The sequence below is a fragment of the Leptopilina heterotoma genome, unplaced genomic scaffold (assembly GCF_015476425.1).
Source record: "Leptopilina heterotoma isolate Lh14 unplaced genomic scaffold, ASM1547642v1 Lhet_120, whole genome shotgun sequence".
In the NCBI taxonomy this organism is placed as follows: domain Eukaryota; kingdom Metazoa; phylum Arthropoda; class Insecta; order Hymenoptera; family Figitidae; genus Leptopilina; species Leptopilina heterotoma.
Genome location: NW_025110838.1, coordinates 1,211,947 through 1,234,000, shown reverse-complemented (window position 1 = coordinate 1,234,000; position 22,054 = coordinate 1,211,947). Strand labels below are relative to the sequence as shown.

At 21.9% G+C, this 22,054-nt stretch overlaps 3 protein-coding genes across 3 annotated transcripts; all 3 read left to right on the top strand.

The window, feature by feature from the left end:
- The first annotated feature begins 307 nt into the window (after nucleotides 1-307).
- Nucleotides 308-4,500, top strand: LOC122510578 (cytochrome P450 4C1-like). The gene is made up of 12 exons (XM_043625345.1): nucleotides 308-465; nucleotides 652-758; nucleotides 833-926; nucleotides 1,047-1,232; nucleotides 1,448-1,517; nucleotides 1,733-1,859; nucleotides 1,940-1,982; nucleotides 2,132-2,205; nucleotides 2,348-2,416; nucleotides 2,504-2,681; nucleotides 2,832-3,011; nucleotides 4,288-4,500. Exons 4-12 carry the CDS (start codon nucleotides 1,085-1,087, stop codon nucleotides 4,455-4,457), a joined length of 1,059 nt encoding a protein of 352 aa, XP_043481280.1. The 5' UTR covers nucleotides 308-465; nucleotides 652-758; nucleotides 833-926; nucleotides 1,047-1,084; the 3' UTR covers nucleotides 4,458-4,500.
- A 477-nt stretch (nucleotides 4,501-4,977) lies between these two features.
- On the top strand, nucleotides 4,978-9,430 carry LOC122510571 (cytochrome P450 4C1-like). The gene is made up of 12 exons (XM_043625334.1): nucleotides 4,978-5,294; nucleotides 5,400-5,506; nucleotides 5,591-5,681; nucleotides 5,791-5,976; nucleotides 6,265-6,334; nucleotides 6,578-6,704; nucleotides 6,781-6,823; nucleotides 7,003-7,109; nucleotides 7,253-7,321; nucleotides 7,638-7,815; nucleotides 7,900-8,079; nucleotides 9,252-9,430. The coding sequence occupies exons 1-12, from the start codon at nucleotides 5,129-5,131 to the stop codon at nucleotides 9,428-9,430; spliced, it is 1,503 nt and encodes a 500-aa protein (XP_043481269.1). The 5' UTR covers nucleotides 4,978-5,128.
- A 7,627-nt stretch (nucleotides 9,431-17,057) lies between these two features.
- On the top strand, nucleotides 17,058-21,387 carry LOC122510563 (cytochrome P450 4C1-like). The gene is made up of 12 exons (XM_043625321.1): nucleotides 17,058-17,223; nucleotides 17,429-17,535; nucleotides 18,083-18,173; nucleotides 18,522-18,707; nucleotides 18,793-18,862; nucleotides 19,086-19,212; nucleotides 19,339-19,390; nucleotides 19,509-19,624; nucleotides 19,742-19,810; nucleotides 20,230-20,407; nucleotides 20,616-20,795; nucleotides 21,138-21,387. The coding sequence occupies exons 1-12, from the start codon at nucleotides 17,058-17,060 to the stop codon at nucleotides 21,305-21,307; spliced, it is 1,512 nt and encodes a 503-aa protein (XP_043481256.1). The 3' UTR covers nucleotides 21,308-21,387.
- The last annotated feature ends 667 nt before the right edge of the window (nucleotides 21,388-22,054 follow it).

Here is a 22,054-nt window from a genome sequence, read left to right as displayed (position 1 = left end):
GTATAAAAGATTTAAGATAATAATCAATAACTCTGAATTGCAAATCAAGTTTAAATACGAGTTAGAAACTAGTTTTAATTTTTTCATTAAGAATATAAATTACGTATAAAACTAATTTTTTTAATATAATTGTTACTTTGTTAGTTTTTTCGCATTTTATAAAAGATACCAAGTAATGAATCGTGTACTTCATATTCATTTCTGACTTTGTGAAATCAATAACTAAATTATTCTATAAATTAGTGTTACATTTGAATAATACATTAAATAATTTTAAAAAGTGAAAAAGAAATTTTAAAATGTTAACAACAATATTGTGTATTATAGTGTCTTTATTGTCGATAATTTCAGTAGTTTTTCATTTCTTTGGCAATAGAAAGTTGTACAATAAAACAAATCATATTTCTGGTCCATTACTTTTTCCTCTAATCGGATGTATATATAAATTTTTTGGAGACTCAGAACGTAAGATTTTTGTATAATTATTTTTTTTAAATTTTTGTACGTACAGTAAATATTGTGAATATTTAAAAAAAATATAAGTAAATTTTTATTTAAAAAATCCAAGATCTTTTCATTTTTGATGAGAATGTAAAAAGTAAAAATATAAAAAATAGTAAATAATAAAACTTAGCAATTTTTTTTTCATAGATTTTTTGAAACAAATAACAAAAATTTGTTGTACTTATAAGTCACCAGTCAGATTAGCATTTGGATCTCATGTCTTAGTCGCCACAAAGGACCCAGAACAAACAAAAGTAAAATAAAAAATAGAACAATTTTTTTTCAAATATTAATAAAAATTTAGTTATTTTCTAATTTTTCTTTGAAGACAATTCTTCAGGGTTCGAGAACAATTGAGAAGAGTGCATTTTATACTAGTTTTGCGAAAGCATGGATTGGCGATGGATTACTGACATCCGAGCGTGAGTTAAATTAATATATATTATACAATAAAAAAAGAATAATTACACTAATAATTAAAATTTCTCTTTAAATGCAATTCAATTTCTTTGTTTCATGTGTAAATATTTTTCGATCTATAGAAACACTTTGGCGTAAACATCGAAGAATAATTCAACCGATGTTTAATCAAAAAATTCTACAAACATATTTTTCGATTTTTCAACAAAATTCTCTCTTACTGATTAAAACGGTTGAGAGTGAAATCGACGGACCGGAATTTGACATATCTAATCATGTTGCATATATTACAACCAGTAATGTTTGTGGTAATTTTATTTTTATTGGAAATTTACAATTTATTTAAAATTACTATTAGTTTCAAATTATTTACTTATTTGAGAATAGAATTTCTTTTTGTATTTCATATTTTTTTTATAGCCATGTTCATTCTATGTATTTTTAAATAAGTGACAGAATAAATAAAAATATAATTTAATAGATATAGTAATAATATAAAAAAAAATTATAATTTTTTTTATAGAAACGTCAATGGGTGTTTCGGTAATAACCCAAAAAGAGGAGGTTTACAAATTTTATGAAATTACTAAAAGGTAATTTTGAAAATACTTTTTAACTCATTATCGATAAAAATAGTTTTGAACTAATTTTTTACTCTTCCCTTATTTTACTAGGTATCTGATATAGCAAAGTATTTATAATTTAAAGATAAAAGAAACAAAATTTTCTTATAAAGATTAAATTTACATGATATAAATTTTCTTTAATTTCTATTTTTGTACTTTTAAAAGGTAATTTTTAATTTTAGAATATTTAGTATCATATTCAAACGATTCTTAAGAATATGGTACCATTCCGAATTACTGTTTAGCATGAGTTCACTTGCCAAAAATTTTAACAGAGAAATTAAAAAAATTCACAATTTTACTGACAATGTAAGCAAAACAATAATATATTATTGTCATAGATTTAAAATTATAAAAAAAATATTTAGATTGTTTTTCATTGCACGCAGGTAATACTAAAGAGAAAAGCAATTTTACAAAATAAAAACGAAGGTATTGTACAATTTGTATACATAAATAAGGAAAAATAAAATTATTTTTTAAATAAATTATTTACATGACATAAATTTTTGAAACGTAATAATTTTATAATTTTTCAGAAGCAAAAGTAAAAAACATAACATTGGATTTACTACTTGAATAAACGGAATTAACGGATAATAATTCCTTTACAAACGACCAACTTCGTGATCATGTGTTGTCAATAATAACTGCAGTAATAATTTTAAATTTATTAAATTTTTTTATTATAACATTTTATTAAATTTTAGTCATTACTATTGAAATTTTTTCTCTTTTTATTTAATTTCCAAATTTAATAAAATTAACACCAGATTTTTATTTGATTTCTTACGAAGGGTACTGATACCACTGGCAGAACTTTGGCTTTTGTTCTCCATATGCTGGCACAGAATCCAGAAGTGCAGGTTAATTATAATTATCATAAAATTAACTAATTATCAATTTCAATTTGTTTTATTCTAAAAGAACGATTTATTAAAAATTTAATTTAGAAAAAAGTTTACCAGGAAATATTCAATATTTACGGTTCTGATGATCCGGTGAAAAATCCAGTGAAATATGAAGATTTACAACGTTTCATGTATTTGGAACGTGTAATCAAGGAAACAATGAGATTATTTCCAGTCGCTCCATTTCTTTTACGTATGGCTACAGAAGATTTAGAATTAGGTATTGTAATATCTATATTATAAAAATTGTTACTAAAAAAAAGATACCGAGGCATAAAAAAAGTTTCGGATGTATTAAAAATATGACACAATTTTTTTCACTTTAATTCAAATTTTTTTTTTTTTTTTGTAATTGTTTTATAATTTCCAGATGGAAAACAAGTGCCAAAAGGTTGTACAACACTTGTTGCAGTTGTCCCACTTCATCGGGATGAAAAAATTTGGCCCGATCCGTTAAAATTTGATCCTGATCGCTTTTTATCCGAGGAAGTCAATAAACGTCACCCTTGTGCATTCGTTCCATTTAGTTTTGGTCCTAGGGATTGTATTGGTAATTTTTGTTTGCAATAAATAAAAAAAAATATATTTCAATACAATTAAAATCATAATTTTAAAATTATACAATAAAAATCACACTAAATTCAATGTTTATATTTTCAACAAAATTCTAATAAAATTTCACTAAAGAAATCAATTATTTTTTTTATATAGTAAAGTCTTTGAAAAAAATTATTATTTTTAATAAAATTTCACGAAAGAATTCAATTTTTTTCTTAATTCGTTATAAAATTTTTCGATTCAATTATTTTCTAAAATTTTTAATTTATCCTTCGAAACAATCCAATTTTTTTATAAGTAGTAAAATTCATTTTTTTTAAGTACATAATAAAATTCCTCTCAGGAGTTCAATTATTTTCAATTCAATTTTAATAAACTTCAATAATCAAATATTCAATTTTAATTATTTACAGGCACGATTATTTTAAAAAGTTGACAAAAATTCTTTGTGTAATTAAATTATTTTCAAAATTTTTAATTAAAATTATTCAAAAAACTACAATATTTTCAAAAATAAACTTCAAGAAATTCTTCAAATGAATTTAATTATTTTAATTTTTTACCAACAACTTTAATAAAATTGTTTAACAGAGTTTAATTTTTTTTAAAGAATTCAATTATTTTCTATATTTTAATAAAATTCCTTGAAAGAATTAAATTATTTTAGAAAATTGTAATAAAATTCTAAGAAGAATTTAATTATTTTCTAGAAATGTTATTGAATTTCTTTAATTAAATGATTAATTTCAGTTATCAAGAAACACGATTATTTTAATAACTTGAAAGAAATAATTCATAAAATCCAATTACATTCAAAATTTTTAATTAAAATTATTAAAGAAACTCCATTATTTTTAAAAAAATCCAAAGAACTTCTCCAAAAGAATTTAATTAGAATTTTTAAAAATGTTAATAAAAATATTTAATAATACAAAAATTTAATAATTTTAATATAATTCTTCACAAAGTTTTTGATAAATTTCTTTGCAGATTATTAATATAGATTAATAAATAATAAGAATAATTATAAATATTAAATTGATATTAATTATAAGTATTGTAACTATAATTACTATAAAAATTGTTTTTAATAATGATAATTTATATTTATAATTAAATAAAGATCCAACTTTGATTATGTTCTCCTACAAAAATTTCTAATATACGATATATATAGATATGTATATTTTTTAAAATTGTTTGTAAAATATTATATTTTTAATACAAATGTTTCACAGCTATTTAAAATAAAAAAATTTAATTTTCAGGTCGCGTCTATGCAATGATATCAATGAAAGTGATAATAGTAACATTTCTTCGTGAATATATTTTGAAAAAGGACAAATTTACCGAAATCAAGGATATAAAATTAACAATGGATAATGTACTCTTAAATTGTGATCCAATTACTTTTAAAATAGAAAATAGAGCAAAATGAATAGTTTAAAATTGTTAAAATTTTTACCAAAATTAATAAAGAAAGGAATTATAATAATAATGGTAATAATAATAAATAATGAAAAAATAATTATTAATATTTATAATAATATTAATATTGATAAAAATAATATTTTTTTATATTCTTATTACATATATTGTCGAAAGTATAAAGTATGAGTGTGTAGAATAAAAAGTGGGGACGATTGCTTGTAAAAATAATAAGTAGAAAGAAATATAAAAATAATGAAAAAAGTAAAAGTCCCTTATTAATAATAAGAAAAAACATTAGTTGTAACAATTTAATTAGTTATAACAATAAAATGATAATGAATATTTAAATAATTTTCTTTTGAACTTATTTTTTATTAATTTCAATTTCGATATATAAGATGACAATCGATAACCCTGAAATGCAAATCGAGTTTAAAGGCGACTTAAGACGAGTTTTAAGTTTTTCAATGAGAATATAAATTACGTTATTACGTACAATGTAATAACAATAATTTTTTTTTAATTCTTATTCTTCTTGCACTTTATAAAAGGTGCCAACTTGAACTGAATATTTCATATTCATTTCTGACTTTATGCATTAAATAACTCGAAATCAATTATTATAAATGTTATATTTAAATAAAAAAATAACATAAAACATTGTTAAAAAAAGTGAAAATGTTAACAACAATATTGTGTATTATAGTGTCTACATTGGCGATAATTTGTGTAATTCTTCATTTTTTTGGTAACAGAGAATTATACAATAAGACAAATCATTTTTCTGGCCCACTACTTTTTCCCTTAATCGGATGTACATATCAATTTATTGGAGATTCAGAGCGTAAGATTTTTGTATAATAATAATTATTATTTGAACAATAATAATTATTATTATTTATGTAAATTCTACTCTAAAACTTACCAAAAGATATTTTTGTTTTCATAGATTTTTTGAAACAAACAACAAAACTTAGTTGCATTTTTGAGTCACCGGTCAGATTAGCATTTGGATCCCATGTCTTCATTGCTACAAAGGATCCACAACAATCAAAAGTAAAATTAAAAAATAAAAATAAAAATTTTTCTTTAAAAATTTTTTCCTCTAATTGATCACTTTTTATTAATTTTTCCTTAAAGACTATTCTTCAGAGTTCAAAAGCAATGGATAAGACTGCATTGTATAATTTTTCGAAATCTTGGATTGGCGATGGATTAGTGACATCCAAACGTAAGTTTAATTAATATTTCAATAAAAGAATATTATTATAATTTAAATTTTATTTTAAATGCAATTAACTTTTTTTTTATTTCATATGAAAAAAATTTTCAATCTATAGAAAATCTTTGGCGTAAACATCGACGAATAATTCAACCGATGTTTAATAAAAAAACTCTACAAACCTATTTTTCGATTTTTCAACAAAATTCTCTCTTACTGAACAAAACGGTTGAGAGTGAAATCGACGGACCGGAATTTGACATATCTAATCATATTGCATACATTACTTGCAGTAATATTTGTGGTAATTTTTTTTCATTGGAAATTTACATTTTATTCTAAATTACTTCCAAATTATATTTATTGATTTGTTTTTGAATACACAAAATTGTAGAATATATTTTTTGTTGTATATTGTTTTATTTTTTAATAATAAAATAAAATAATAATAGCCAAGTATCTTTAAATAAATAAATAAATGAAATAAATAAAATAAGTAAATAAATAAATAAAAGTTGTAAATTTATAAAATTGTATTAAATATTATATTATAAAAATTGTATTATATTCTAATAATATAATTTTTTTATAGAATCGTCAATGGGTGTTTCGGTGAAAACCCAAAAAGAGGAGGTCTACAAATTTTATGAAATTTCAGATAGGTAATATCGAAAATCATATCAATTTATTATTTATAAATATATCATGTTTCCAAATGTAATTTAAATAATTTTGAACTTTTTCCTTATTTTCACTCTGAGATAGAAAAATATTCATAATTTTAAAAATTTAATAAACAAAATTTTTTTTTCTTAAAGTTTTTCCATAAACGCATTGAATTTATTTTTCCTATTAATTTGTTTTAATTTCTATTTTCACATTCAAAAAGTGATTTTTAATTTTAGAATATTTAGAGTTTTATTCAAACGATTGTTAAGTGTATGGTACCATTCTGAATTGCTGTTTAGCATGAGTTCACTTGCAAAAAATTATAACAATGATATTAAAAACATTCACAATTTTACTGACAATGTAAGCAAAAAATAATAAATTATTGTCATAGATTATTAAAAACAAAAATATTTAGATTATTTTTCATTGCACGCAGGTAATACTAAAGAGAAAAGCAATTTTACAGAATAAAAAAGAAGGTATTGTACAATTTCTATATAAGGAAAAGTAAAATTATTTTTAAAAACCAAAAATAATTCTCTAAACATAAATAAATTAATAATATAAATAAATTAAAGAAATTCAATTAATTAAATAAAATAAAATTATTTATAAGTAATAAAAATTTTCAAATAATAATAATTTCTTAATTTTACAGAAGCAAAAGCGAAAAATATAACACTGGATTTACTACTTGAATTATCGGATAATAATTCCCTTACGAACAAACAACTTCGGGATCATGTGTTGACACTGATAACTGCAGTAATAATGTTTTACATTTTATTAATTTTTTTATTATTATATTTTATTAAATTATAGTCATTATTTTGAACTTTTTTTGTTGTAAAAAATTTTTCATATTCAATAAAATTCACACCAGATTTTTATTTGATTTTTTTACGAAGGGTACTGATACCACTAGTAGAACATTGGCTTTTGTTCTCCAAATGTTAGCACAGAATCCAAAAGTGCAGGTAATTTGTAACATAAATATTTTGTTTAAAAAAAACTATTATTTATATTATTATTAATTATTAAATGAAAACTATTAAGTATTTATGATAATAATATAAATATTAGATAGATATTATACATAAATATAAATTTATTTATCATTTTGTTCATTGTTTGTTTAACAACAATCATTATTTATTTATAACTAGTTTTAATGTTTAAATATATTAAATAAAAATATTTTTATTTCTTTTTTATTCATTGTAATAAATTAGGAAAAAATTATTCTTATATTAAAAATGATAATAATTCCTAATAATTAAAAATTCAATTTAGGAAAAAGTTTATCAGGAAATATTCAATATTTACGGTTCTGATGATCCGGAGAAAAATCCAGTGAAATATGAAGATTTACAACATTTCATGTATTTGGAACGTGTAATTAAAGAAACAATGAGATTATTTTCAATTGCTCCATTTCTTGCTCGTATGATTACAGAGGATTTAGAATTAGGTATTATAAAAACCTAATTTTTTTCACTTAAATATCAAAATTTCTTTTTTTTATTATTGTTTTTATAATTTTTATAATTCCTAGATGGAAAAAAAGTGCCAAAGGGGTGTACGGCAATTGTTGCCGTTGTGCCAATTCATCGGGATGAAAAAATTTGGCCCGATCCGTTAAAATTTGATCCTGACAGATTTCTACCAGAGGAAGTGTCGAAACGTCATCCTTGTGCCTTCATTCCATTCAGTTTTGGTCCTAGAGACTGTATTGGTATTTTTACTTTACATTTAATATTTTTTAATAATTTTTATTGAAAATTTTGAAATAATTGAATTTTATGAAGATTTTCTTTAAAGTTTTTAAAATAATCGTGTTTATTAATAATTGTAATTAAAATTTTAAAATTTTCCTATTAAATCATATTGCAATTATTCATAGAAAATTAAATTCTTTTAAACAATTTTATTAGAGTTTTTGTAAATAAATACATTTTTTTTTAAAGATTTTCATTAAATTTCGCAAAAATAATGTATTTTTTAAAAATAATTTTAATTAGAAATTTTGAAAATAATTGAAATTTACAAAGAATTTTATTAAAAACTTTTGAGAACAATTGAATTTTTGAGAAAAATTTCATTACAATTTTTAAAAATAATTGAACCTGTTGGAGAAATTTTATTAAAATTATCTTGAATATAATTGAATTTTTTTCTAGAGATTTTATTAAAATTGTAGGTTGAAAATAATTGAATTTCTCAGAAGAATTTTAATATTTACAAAAATAATTGGATTCTTGTCAAGAATTTTACAATATTTATAAAAATAATTCAATTTTTTCGAAGAATTTTATCAGAATTGTTGAAAATAATTAAATTTATATTAATATATTCTTGAAAATAATCAAAATTAATTAATATTTTTAAAAATAATTGTATTCTTTCGAGAAATTTTATTAAAATTGTATTATTAATAATTGAATTGCTCTAAAAAATATTATTATTTATGTCAATAAATGAAATTCTTGCAAAAAATTTTATTAAAAGTTTTGAATATAATAATAAACAAGAATATTTATTATATTATGTACTTAATAAGTGAATTCTTTAAATTTTTAATCTGTAATCATTCAAAAATTAATGTTTATTCTTGAAAATATAAAGTTTTTTAATTTATAAAATAATAATAAATATATTACCACGATCCACGCGCTGGTGCGCTTATCTTTTGCTAGTAATAATAATAAATATATTAATTTAAAAAATACAGTTTTCTTAATAGTTATATTAATAAAATATAAAGTAGAATAACAATTTTTACCTTCTTTTATAAATTTTTACTTTACGTTATAACATAATATTTTAAATAGTTTATAAAATATTATATTTCAAAAACAAATGTTTTTTTTCATGTTTATAATTTATGATCTAAAGTATTAATTTTAGGTCGTGCCTATGCTATGTTATCAATGAAAGTAATAATGGTAACATTTCTTCGCAAATATATTTTGAAAAAGGACAAATTTACCGAAATCAAGGACATAAAATTGAAAATGGACCATCTTTTTTTAAGTTGTGATCCAATTACTGTGAGAATTGAAAATAGGGCAAAGTGTATAATTTAAAGTTGTTAAAATTTATACTAAAATCAATAAAGAAAAGAATAATAATAATTATTTAATTTTTTCATTATAATTATTATTTTATATTTACTTTGCTCCGATGTTTCGGACATTAAGAAATCGCTTTACATTTTTATTTTCCAAAGTGATAAAAATTAAAATAATTTCGACATTAATCTGATAAAAGCTTAGTTATTTGAAAGAGTTTAAACTATCATAACATTAAAATTTTCTACCAGAGATTTTTTTTCAAGGTTGTTAACCTTTCTATTTCCAACTATAATATATGACGGGTTCCACGTTAAGTGACCCAGGTCAAAATTTTAAATGTTTGGGATCGGGTAAAAATTTTGCAGAAACAGTAGTCCTATTAGATACAATTAAAAATACCAAATATTATTAATTTATTTAAACAAATATAAAAACTGGAGGGGGTCAAAGTTTAAATTTTTGGTCTAACATGGAATATTTGAAAAATTTGTAGTTTCTTTAAAACAAAACGAAAATACGTTTTCTATTTTGGGTTTTTCTGCTGTTTTTCAACACTTTCTAATGGTGTAAACAAATGTAGAGAAAAAAAATGTTTGACCTTGAAAAATTAAATTAAAAAATAAAATTTCATTTTTTCATCAAATGGACAGTTTTTATTTAAAAAAAAAAAATTTTATCATAAAGGTGAGGTTTTTTGCTAAAAAAAATGTATAGGTCAAAACGTGGGACAAGAACTTTTAACTGGTCAAAATAAACATTTACTTCTGCAATCCACCGCCCCTGCTCGTTGTTGGGCTATATATTGTTTATAACAATTGAAATAGATTATTTTATGCTTTATTAATTATCTGGTGGTCATATTGGATGAATTTAAATTTATTTAGATCATGTGCATCAACGGAATAAGAAAATAAACCTCCTTTTTTAAAAAAGTGTATTAATTTGTTAACTTTGATTTTAAAAAAATTATAAATAATTAAAATCTCCAAAATCGGCCTCGAAGGATGTCTTAAGAATTTATTCCTCTTTAATTTAAGTTAAAGAACACTCAAATCGGTTAAAAATTGTAAGCTATAGACATTTTTTAATAGTAAATTGTAAAAAAAATTCCACTGTGGGACGGTGCACGGCAGAAGTAAATGCTTAATTTGACCAGTTAAAAGTTCTTGTCCCACGTTTTGACCTATACATTTTTTTTAGGAAAAAACCTCACCTTTCTGATAAAATTTTTTTAAAAAAATTAAAAACTGCCCATTTGATAAAAAAATGAAATTTTATTTTTTAATTTAATTTTTCAAGGTCAAACAATTTTTTTTCTCTACATTTGTTCACACTATTAGAAAGTGTTGAAAAACAGCAGCAAAACCCAAAATAGAAAACGTATTTTCGTTTTGTTTTACAGAAACTACAAATTTTTCAAATATTCCATGTAAATTTTTGACCTGGGTCACTTGACGTGGAACCCGTCATATATGTATATTAGCATCTATAGAGAGTACGATAAGTGTGTATATATACGGTTAATATAATGAGAAAATTATATACTTTTCTTTCGTTTGGCAAAAAATCGATTGTAATCAAGGTACATAAGGTCTCTTTAGACCTTTGAAAATGTTGAGTTTAGGTATATAGTTACGACCAACTGCTACTGTGAACAAGATAACAACCGAGGAAGATCAGTTCTCTGTTATAGAAACTATGTGTATATATAGGGCTTGTCTAACAACTTTTACCCTCATTATCGCGCAATTACTTCCTATTTCAAAGTATAAGAACTATTCGATTGGGCTTTTAAGCTGCGCGAATTAAATGTCTTTTGTCTCGTGTTTAAAAGTTTCTTTTTATATCACGTGTTAACTAGTTACTTTTTCTTTAATCAAAAGTGGTTATTTTAATCTTGCGAAGATATTTGACAAACCTTTCGAAACTATGAAATATTTTGAAATTTTTACAACTTTACTTGTAGGAAAAATTTTTTATACTTGTAATAATAAATAAAACTGTTTATTTTAATTTATATTTTTTCTTTTTAATACTAGGGAGCAAATTATGTTCTTTTCCAGCCCTGGAATAAAATTTATACCAGTCTTTACAATTCAATCCCAGATCTTTCTGAATCTTATAGTAATATATATTATTTATAAAAAAAAGTGTTCAATTTAATATTAGGGAGAAAAATTGCCGTTTTCCTCCCTTGGGAAATAAAGTCACCTTTTGAGAATTTTAAAGCAAATTAATACTCACTTTCTAAATATGATTTTTTTCACCTCTCAAAATCTTATGAAATAAAATAATGTAACTATAAAAATAATTAAAATTTAAAAAAACATTAAAAAATTAACAAAGATAACGGAATTTAAACTAATTACTCTTAATTATAAATTACAAATAATAATTGGTTGACGAGCATCCATTATTATGGATATATATTCGTATATGTCGCGGTAATAAAATAATGGGTTTATAATGAAGAATATGTACATGAGCTGGCATTTTCAGCTTTATACGTAAATGAACCAACGAGAATTGGGATTTGGTAATAAGCCGTCAAATCTCTTTATACTATGGTTTTAGTGACCCCCTCGTCTCTCTGCATCGAAAAAAGATGCCTTACAGTAGACTTTTTTAAAACTTGTTTTATGTCTCAAGAAAAAAAAAATTGTAATAAAAAGTATATTTTTATGATTTTATAACCATAAAAAAAGAAAAAAATAATATAAATAAGTGCCTTTTTTGAAACTATTCAGGTCTTTCCTGAAACTTCATTTTAAGCAAAACAAAGTTATAATAATTAATAATAAAAATATTAATAATAATAATTTAATTATTAAAAAAATATATTATATTTAATTTGGTTACTAATGTAATTTATTATTAGAATCATTTGTTTTTAATTATCTAATTATCTCATTAATTATATAAAATTAAAGTTAGTAATTAAAAATTTATTTTCTGTTATTTTATTATTTTTTTTATTCTATTATTTATTTTCTATTTTCTATTACATACTTTAATAATAAATAAAAAAAAAACAGTAAAATTTTGAAATTTTCATCCCTTTGCGATATCATTGCACACAATAAAAGGATTTTCTTACTGTGAAGGATTCAAAGCGTCAGAGAGAGAAGCAGAGAGAGAAGGAGAGCTTTTAAAGATTAGCATTATTTCCCTGTCAAAATGAGATTACGAAGAGAATATGCTTTTTATCTGTTTATATATTGAAAAAGTGAAAAGAGAAATTCTTTTTAGAAAACATTTTTTCTCTTCTTTTTCTTTATTTAAAAATTTAAATAATATTAAATAAAAAATCATAATTATTTATTTATCGACGCCCTCTAAATTTGTATTAGTGACTGATTTTTGCTTTTCAATGAGTGAATTTTACTATAACAAGGAAATAGAAAGACTATTTATTAGTAAAATTTACTAACTCGAAAGCAAAAATCCAGTCACTAATTCAAATTAGGGGTTAGTGAATTTTAATAATTCAAATTTAGAGAGATTGACATATTAATATTAAAATATTATTAAATATGATAATAATAATAACAATAATAATAATGATAATAATAAGAATAATAAATACAGCAATAAATAAAAATAGCGAAAAATAAATGAAATTAACGAAAACAGAATAGAAATAAAATAAATTTTCAAATATAAAAAAGTAAATGCGAAAATAGAGTAAGAATAAGAGCCAAAAGTGAAAGTGAAAGAGAAAAAGTGATAAGAATGGAGATGTACATAGGTATATAATATCTTTTGAGGACGAGTTTAAATGTAAAAGGAAGGAAGGAAATCATGCTGGCATCGCGCATCGGCTTCAAGACTTTTGTCGAGATTAAAAAGAAATACGGATTCTGTTGAGGCGTGGAAATGCAAGGGGACAGATAAGAGGTCAAAAAGGGTGGAGAAAACACTACTTCGAGAGTTAAGTTTTAAACTCTCTTTCTTCTCCTCTTCAGAAAAAAAAACGAAGAAGAAAAAAGAAATGGGCGTCGCTTATCTTTTTTTGCCCCCTGGTAAAATTAATTACCCACATTAACATCTGTTTTGCAGTCGAAAAATTCCTTTCAATTGTTTGTTTTCGTTAATTTTCTATTTTTATATTGTAAAGTAAATAAATATTTTCCATTTTTTCTCGATTTTTCAATTCCATTCAATTCCATTTTTTTCCAATAAAATATGAGTCACAATTTATTTATAATTTATATGTTATTATAATTATTTATAATTTAGTTATTTATTGTATTATTATAAGAAAAAATATAGTCACTCTCTAAATTTGAATTAGTAAAAAATATTTACTAATTACTAATTAGAATTAGTGACTTTTTTTTTTAATAGTAATTTCTACAGATTTGCTGGTAAAATTTATTAATTCAATAGTTAAAAGTCACGACTAATTCAAATTAGTGAAAATTTTTAATAATTAAAATTTAGAGAGCAGGGTTGGATAAAGCGCATCGATTTTTTTTCGACATGGTCCAACCCTGACTATAAGGTCTAACCTTGACTACATTTTTTTTAATTTTTATAAGCTCTTTAATTATAGACCAATAAATTTAATAAATTTACGAAGTTTAGCAAAAGTTTTCCTTTTTTGTAGATTCCTTCCAAAAATATATCTCAATTGCCTTAATTTATTTTTTTTTAAAAGTTATAAACAAATTTCAAAAGGTGGTCGAACCCTGACTATGTTCCTCTATAATATTATTATTATAGTTCTTGAGTACAATTTTGTAATTTGATTCGAATCTGATATTAATTTGAAAGACTTATTAATAATTATTACCTAATAATTATTTTTATTAATTAATTATTAATAATTTAATAAATTGTAGTCAGAATTATTCTGGTCTATTAATAATTATTAATAGTTATTTTTATTAATTAATTATTATTAATAATTGTTAATAATTATTTTTATTAATTACTTATTAATATTAACTAATAATAAATAATTACCATTATAAACTGTTAAAACACAATTAAAATGCTCAAAGAAAAAAAAAATATTTAAATATATATTTTTTCTTTTTAATCTTAATAAACTTTAAAAAATAAAAGTATGAAATTAAACTTTTTTAATCTCCTGCTCTGTCGAGATTATGAGAACAAGTGCCAAATGCAAGGGAAAAAGAAAAGCGAGAGAAAGAGAAGGATTCTAAACATGCGCAATCTCACTTTACGAACATTGTAAATTTTCATATTGTTTGAAACAGAAAAAAAATATGTATATCTCTTGCATAAGGGAATTTTTTTTATTTTTCCTTTTTTTTTTTTGGGGGGGGGTATAATCTGACAAAGTGCACGTGCAATCAAGAGGAAGGTACATTTTTTATATTGTGAAATACGATTTTCAATGGATGTACACTTAATAAGAAAAGTGCAAAAGTTGAGCCAAAGTGGAACCACTTATCATGTAAAACAGAGAAATAAGACGAAAGGACAAATAGCTCGGAAGGCTCTTAAAATAAATGGCCCTCGTTCATCTCTGCAGAGCACTTGCTCTCTCTCTCTCTATCCCCCTGCTTTGCAAAACTATATACATATGCATACACTCTTTTCTTCCCTCCTCTCATGAGAATTTTCCATGCTGGATTTAGATTACTCTCCAACTGTAAATTGAAGTTTAATATTAAGATTTAAATATTTTCGGAGCTTAGCTTTTGTTCTCTCTCTTTCACTCTCTTCAACTCTCACTTTGAGAAAAAGAGAAAATTTAAAAAAAAAAATTGTGAAAATTTTCCACTGAATCAATTACTTTCTATTTGCATTAGAATTGTTTACTCAGGGTGTCTACTATTTTCATTCAACAAAATTCCTGGTTTTTTTTCTTATCAAATTTAAATTTATTTGATTTCAATTCAAACACAAATAAATCTACAAATGGTTTCCAAAAATTTTATTAGAGTTGTTATAAATAACTAAATTCTTTTGACGAGTTTCTTTAAATTTTTTTAAAATAATATTTTTTGAATAATTTTAATTAAAAAATTTGAAAAATAATTGAATTAAACAAAGAATTTTTTCAATTTTTTCAAATAATCTTGTCTGTTAAATTTCGGAGAAGAATTTTATTATTTATAAAGATAATTCAAATTTGAAGAGAATTTAAACAAATTTATGAACATAATTGAATTTTTTGCGAAGAACTTTATTGCTTTTGAAAATAATTGAAATTTTACCAAGAATTTTATGGATATTTTTGAAAATAATTGAATTTCGAGAGAAGAATTTTATTATTTATAAAGATAATTGAAATTTTGAAGAGAATTTAAAAAAAATTTTGAACATAATTGAACTTTTTGCGAAGAACTTTATTGCTTTTGAAAATAATTGAAATTTTGCCAAGAATTTTATAGAAATTTTTGAAAAAAATTGAATTTCGGAAAATAATTTTATTAAGATTTTTGAAAATAATTGAATTGTGGAAAACAATTTAATTATTTATAAAGATATGCGAAGAATTTACATTACTCTTGAAAATAATTGAATTGTTTTTTAGAATTTTATGGAAATTTATGAAAATAATTGAATTCTTGTGAAGAATTTTTTTAAAATTAATATTCTAAAAAATTTAGTAATTATGAAGAATCTTGCTATTTATAGAAATAATTGGATTTTTGAGAAGAACTTTTTTTACAGTTTCTAGAAATAATTGAATTCTTTCGACGAATTTTAATAAAATTTTTAAGAATAATGAAAACATTTTTCGAGGAATTTGATTAACATTGTATTAAAAATAATTGAAATTCTGCAATGAGTTTTACTATTTATGAAAATAATTGAATACCTATATTGAGAGGAAATTTTAACAAATAAAATTATAATTACGGTGACTAATTATTTAAAAAATTTTCAATTATTTGGTTATAAAAATTCAATTACATACCTTGAAACAATAGAATTGAAAAATTTCAAAAATCGTATTTTTCAGAATTTTCAAAAAAACTTTGCAAAAATTTAATTTTTTTAAAAAATTGATTTAAATTGTTTATTTGGAATGGTACAATTAAAACGAAACAAGTTTTCAAATACACACGTGTCAAATAGGTATAATGAATATTTGTCGCACAATATTTTGTAAGGAGACCTTTGCCTTGATAAAAGTAAAAAAAAGATAAAAGTAAATGAGAAGAAAAAAATAGTCTCGCAGTAAACAGGAATTTTCCCATTTATATATTGTATTTCACAATCATTTTTAAAAAACCCATGACTCAATATAGAAATGTTGTTTGAAATCATTTCAGGAAGAAAATTTTATTAGAGAAATAACCCCGCCAAATGAAATATATGTAAATTTTTTTATCTAATATATTCCTTTATATAATGTAAAAAATTTTTTATTTGATATAGTAAATGTACTTAAGAGGATTTAAATTTTCAAAACAGGCATTAGTCGCATTTTTGATCTGATCGGTAAATGTTGTTGATTAAATTTCTGTTGAGAAAATATTTTGTTCAAAATCAAATATTTTTTGTGAAATATATTTTTGCAATAAATTTCTATTATTAAATTCATAATGAAAATTTTCTTGTCAATAAATAAATAAATAATAGTAATTTAAATATTAATAATATAATAATAAATGATAAAATTAATATAAATAGTGTAGAAAAATATTCTAGAACAATGTTGTCGATAGTGTTGCTAACAATAATAAGTGCACTTTTAGTGTTTTGTGCAATATTTCATTTTTCCGGGAACAGGGAAGTGTTTAAAAAAATTTCTAATATTCCCGGACCGAGAGCATTTCCTCTATTGGGATGCATTTCTCTTCTAGTCGGAGATGCTGCACGTAATTATTTTTTATTTTATTAATTAGTTTCTTTATTTTACTTATATTTTTCTATTTTTCCTTATTTCTTATTTTTTTCTATTTCTTTATTTCTGTTTATTTTTCTATTTTTCTTTATTCTTTAGTGATGAATAAATTTTAATTAAATTTTATTACAAAATTGAAATTGTCAAAAATTTTTTTACATTCACCGATGTTTTTTTAGATTTTGCTGAGGAAATATTAAATATGTGCAATATTTATACTTCGCCATTTCGGGTTATACTTGGAACACGAGTATTTATCATCTTTAAAAATCCAGATCAAATTAGAGTAATTTGAAAATATTCTTTACTTGTTTAATTTAATTGCAAAACAGTGATAAACGAGTGGAAAATTTGTTTTTGCACATTTGATGCAATTTTTTTTATTATCAAATCATCGTAAAAACCAATTTTTGCTTTTTGACAAATGTTTTTATTTTAAATATTGAAGTTTTATTAATTAGTAATTACTAATTAGTAAATTAAATTCTCTATTTTTTAATTAGTATAATCAATTTTTGCCTGATGCACAATTTCCCTTTTTTTGATATTAAATCTTTTATTTTTTAATTTGTGAAATCAATTTTTGTTCAATGCAAAATTTTTCCATTTGAGATATTAAATTTCTCTTTTTAATTTGTAAAATCAATTTTTGGTCGATGCAAAATTTTTCCATTCGAAATATTAAATCTTTCTTTTTTTAATTAGTAAAAATCATTTTTTGTTTGATGCAACACTTTTCCACTTGAAATATCTAAATTTTTTGTTCATTTAATTAATTTAATAATAAATTTGAAATGGGAAATAGGAATTAATTTTTTAATTTTTCTTTCAAGTCTGTTCTTCAAAATCCTAACGCAATTGAAAAGGATTATATTTACAAATTCGCTAAACCTTGGCTAGGCAATGGTTTAGTTTTAGCTGACAGTAAGTTATAAATTAAAGGCAAATATAATAATACTTAAATATACTTATAAATAATTAAACTACTTGAAAATAATAAAAATAATTTATTCAAATAAAATTATCTTCTTCTAATTTTATTTTCAATAGTTACTTTTTCGTATTTTTTGTTTCTTTTATCAAAAGTTTTTTTTTCTATTAAAAGTATTCAAATTATTTATCTTTATTTATTATTATTTATTGTTATTACATTTTTTATTCCTTATTATCAATTGTTGTTATTACTTTATTAGTATTTTTATTATTACTTATTGTTACTATTTGTATAATTTATTTTTTAATTTTTATTATTAATTAGATTTATTCTTTTAGATAAAATATGGCGAGTACATCGAAGGCTAATTCAACCGACGTTTAATCAAAAAATTTTACAATCTTTCGTTGGAATATTTCATAAGAATGCCCTTTCACTGACACAATCAATGAAAGAAAATGTTGACGGGCCGGAATTTGAATTAACAACAAACATTTTATTCACAACTTTCAGTAATATTTGTGGTAAATAAAAATTGAAATTAAAATAAATATAAATAAAAATTATTAAAAATTGTTATGTAAATAAATGAGAAATTAACATTCACAGAAAGTTCAATGGGCATCACTGTAGAATCAAAACGAGAAGAAATAATGAATTATTTTACAGCAACACAAAGGTAAATTTTTATATAAAATAGATAAATAAAATTAATCAATAATGACATAGTTTATTTGAATTAAAATTTATTTTTATTTATAAAAAATCAAGAAAAATATCAATTCTCCAATTTTGACCTGGAGGATTGATAATTTATTTTTATATCATCTTTTACCGAGTGATAAATTCCAGTAGTAATTAATTTTATTTGTATTTTATTTATCACTTTTTTTTACATTCAGGGTGCTTAATTTACTATTTGAACGTTTGGTACGAGTTTGGTTGCATTCGGATACGATATTTAATTTGAGTGAATTATCGAGAGGCTTTTATGAAGGCATAAAGAAGGCGCACAATTTCACCGATGAGGTGATTTTTAACTTTATATTTATAATATTTATATAGGTAATAATGGTTTTTTTTAATAAAATAAATTTATTTTATGTATTGTTATATTATTTGTAACAAATTTAATAATTTTTTTTCACACTTCAGGTAATACGAGAAAAGAAAGAATATTTAAAAACCTTAGCTGACGAAAACGATGGTAATTTATAATTATTATATTTATATCTATTTACAATTTTTACGCTACTTATTTTTTTATTTACAATTTTCACTTGTTTTTATTTTTCTACATTTATAATTTTTACTTTTATATATAGAAAACGATGAACCGAGGAGAAAACCAACTTTAGAATTGCTACTGGAATTAACAGACAACGAACATGTATTATCCGATCAGGATCTTCGAGATGAAGTTCTCACAGTCATATTTGCTGTAAATATATTCAAAAAATTGTTGATTTTAATTAAAAACTTATTTTACTTTTGATAATTAAAATTTTATAATGATTTTTCAATTTTTAATTAGTTAATCATTGATTTATTTTTACAGGGATCGGACACGACAGCACGAACTCTTGATTGTCTTTTTCTTATGCTGGCTCAACATCCTCAAATACAGGTAAATTTTAATAAACAATAATAATGATAAAAAAAAAAATAACTGAAAATAATCTGGGGTGCGATTTTGAAATTTGTCTTTGACTTTTTTTTTGACTTATTTTTATTCATTTCTTTTTTTATTATTTTTATTTTATTTAAAAAAAATGAATGAAAATAATAAAAAGAAACAAATTTTTTTATTATTTTCATTAATTTATTTTTTAAATTATTTTTATTCATTTCATTTTTTTTTAATTATTTTTATTAATTTCTTTTTTTCACTAGTTTTTCTTATTTTAGTATTCACTTTATTATTACTTGAGCTATCAATGAAAATTTCTAAAATGAAATGCAAAAATTAATTAAAAATTAATTCTTCAATTTAATGTCGTTCAATGTTTATACTAATAAAAGTAAGATGAACAAAATTCATTCTAGGATAAAGTCTACGAGGAAATTTTCAATATTTACGGCACAGACGATCCGGAGGATAATCCTGTGAAGAGTGAAGATTTACCGAGTTTACAATATTTAGAGAGAGTAATTAAAGAGACGATGCGACTATTTCCCGCCGCTCCAATGGTTGCACGTGAAGTACAAGCAGATTTTGAAATTGGTAAATTAATTTTTCTCCCAATTAATGAATAAAAAATTTTTTAAATAAATAAAACATGAATTTTTTTTCACCTGGACAATTTTTTTTTCTCAATTATTATAATTTTACATTTATGTAATTATTATAAATTTTTTACTTTACTATTTAAAAAAAATTATTATTTTATCAACAAATTTAAAAAATTAATTTATTGAAAAATTTTTTACAGATGGTTATACAATTCCAAAAGGTTGTGCAGTAAGTGCTTCAATAATATCGCTTCATCGCGATGAGAAATATTGGCCCGATCCATTAAAATTCGATCCTGATCGATTTTTACCTGAAGAAGTACATAAACGACATCCATTAGCTTACATGCCATTTTTGTTTGGTTCCAGAGATTGCATTGGTATTATTAACAAACCTAATAAATTTTATTAAATATACTACAAGAAAAATAATTTTATTTAAATTAAATTAAATTATTTTTCTCTCTATTAATTAGTTAATTAATGAAGTAATTATTTAAATAATTCATTAATTAAGTAATTTATTGATTAATTTTTTTAAGAAATTTATAAAATAATTTATTAATTAAGTAATTAGTTAATTAAATAAAATATGTGTTAAATAAGTTATAAGTTACTAGTTAAATAATTAACTATTGAATTAATTTAATTATTTGATTTTTATTAAAAACTTTAATTAACTAATTAAATTTTGAAATTGAATGAAATTTTCTATTTTGCAGGTCGAGTGTATGCAGTAATGTCAATGAAGGTAATTACAGCAACATTCCTGCGAAAATATATTTTAATAAAGGAGAAAATAACAGAAATTAAGGATATGAAAATAAAAACAGACGCTCTACTCAGATTAGCTGATCCTGTCACTGTTCGTATTGAAAAACGAGTGAAATAACAATTATAGAATTAGAAAATGTGTAGAAAAGCAGTAATTATAATTAAAAAAAATATAAGTAATATTAATTAATAAATGAACAAGCAGAAAATAAATCAAATAAAAAAATAAATAAAATGAAAACTATGATTATTGGAATTATTTACTAATCTCGAAAAAAGAACTGAATATATTTTTTTATTTTCCTTCTTTTATATATATATATATATATACTGCTCTAGAGTGTTATTTATAAAAAAACATAAAAATATTTATTAGGAAACGCAAATAAAAGAATAGTTATTATTTGATTTACGAGAACTATTTTCTTATTTAAAATTATAGCTTTTAAGTTTTTTGTCTAAAAATAAAAAAAAAATGGTTCTTTGGCGGAAAGAGAGAGAGATTGAGAGTATATACAATCAACACTCGTATTTCATTAATTTTACGCTTTAACTCCTGAGATTTATTTGAATTTCACATTTAATGCTGAAAATTTCTCATGATTTTCTAAGTATTTCACCCTTCTTTAACAAGCTGAAATACAAAACTCACCAGTTTATGTTACACCCTCCAGTGAAAGTCGTAAAAACGAAAAATAAGATTATATTCAATTTTTCTCTTTTCTGACATTCATAAAAAAAAAGGAAAATGCTGTAAAAATGATATTTTTCTATTAAAATTTTCTTATTATGAAAATTTAAATAAATACAATTTAGTTTCATTTTTTCTTATTTAAATGCAATTTCTCTTAAAAATTAATCCTTA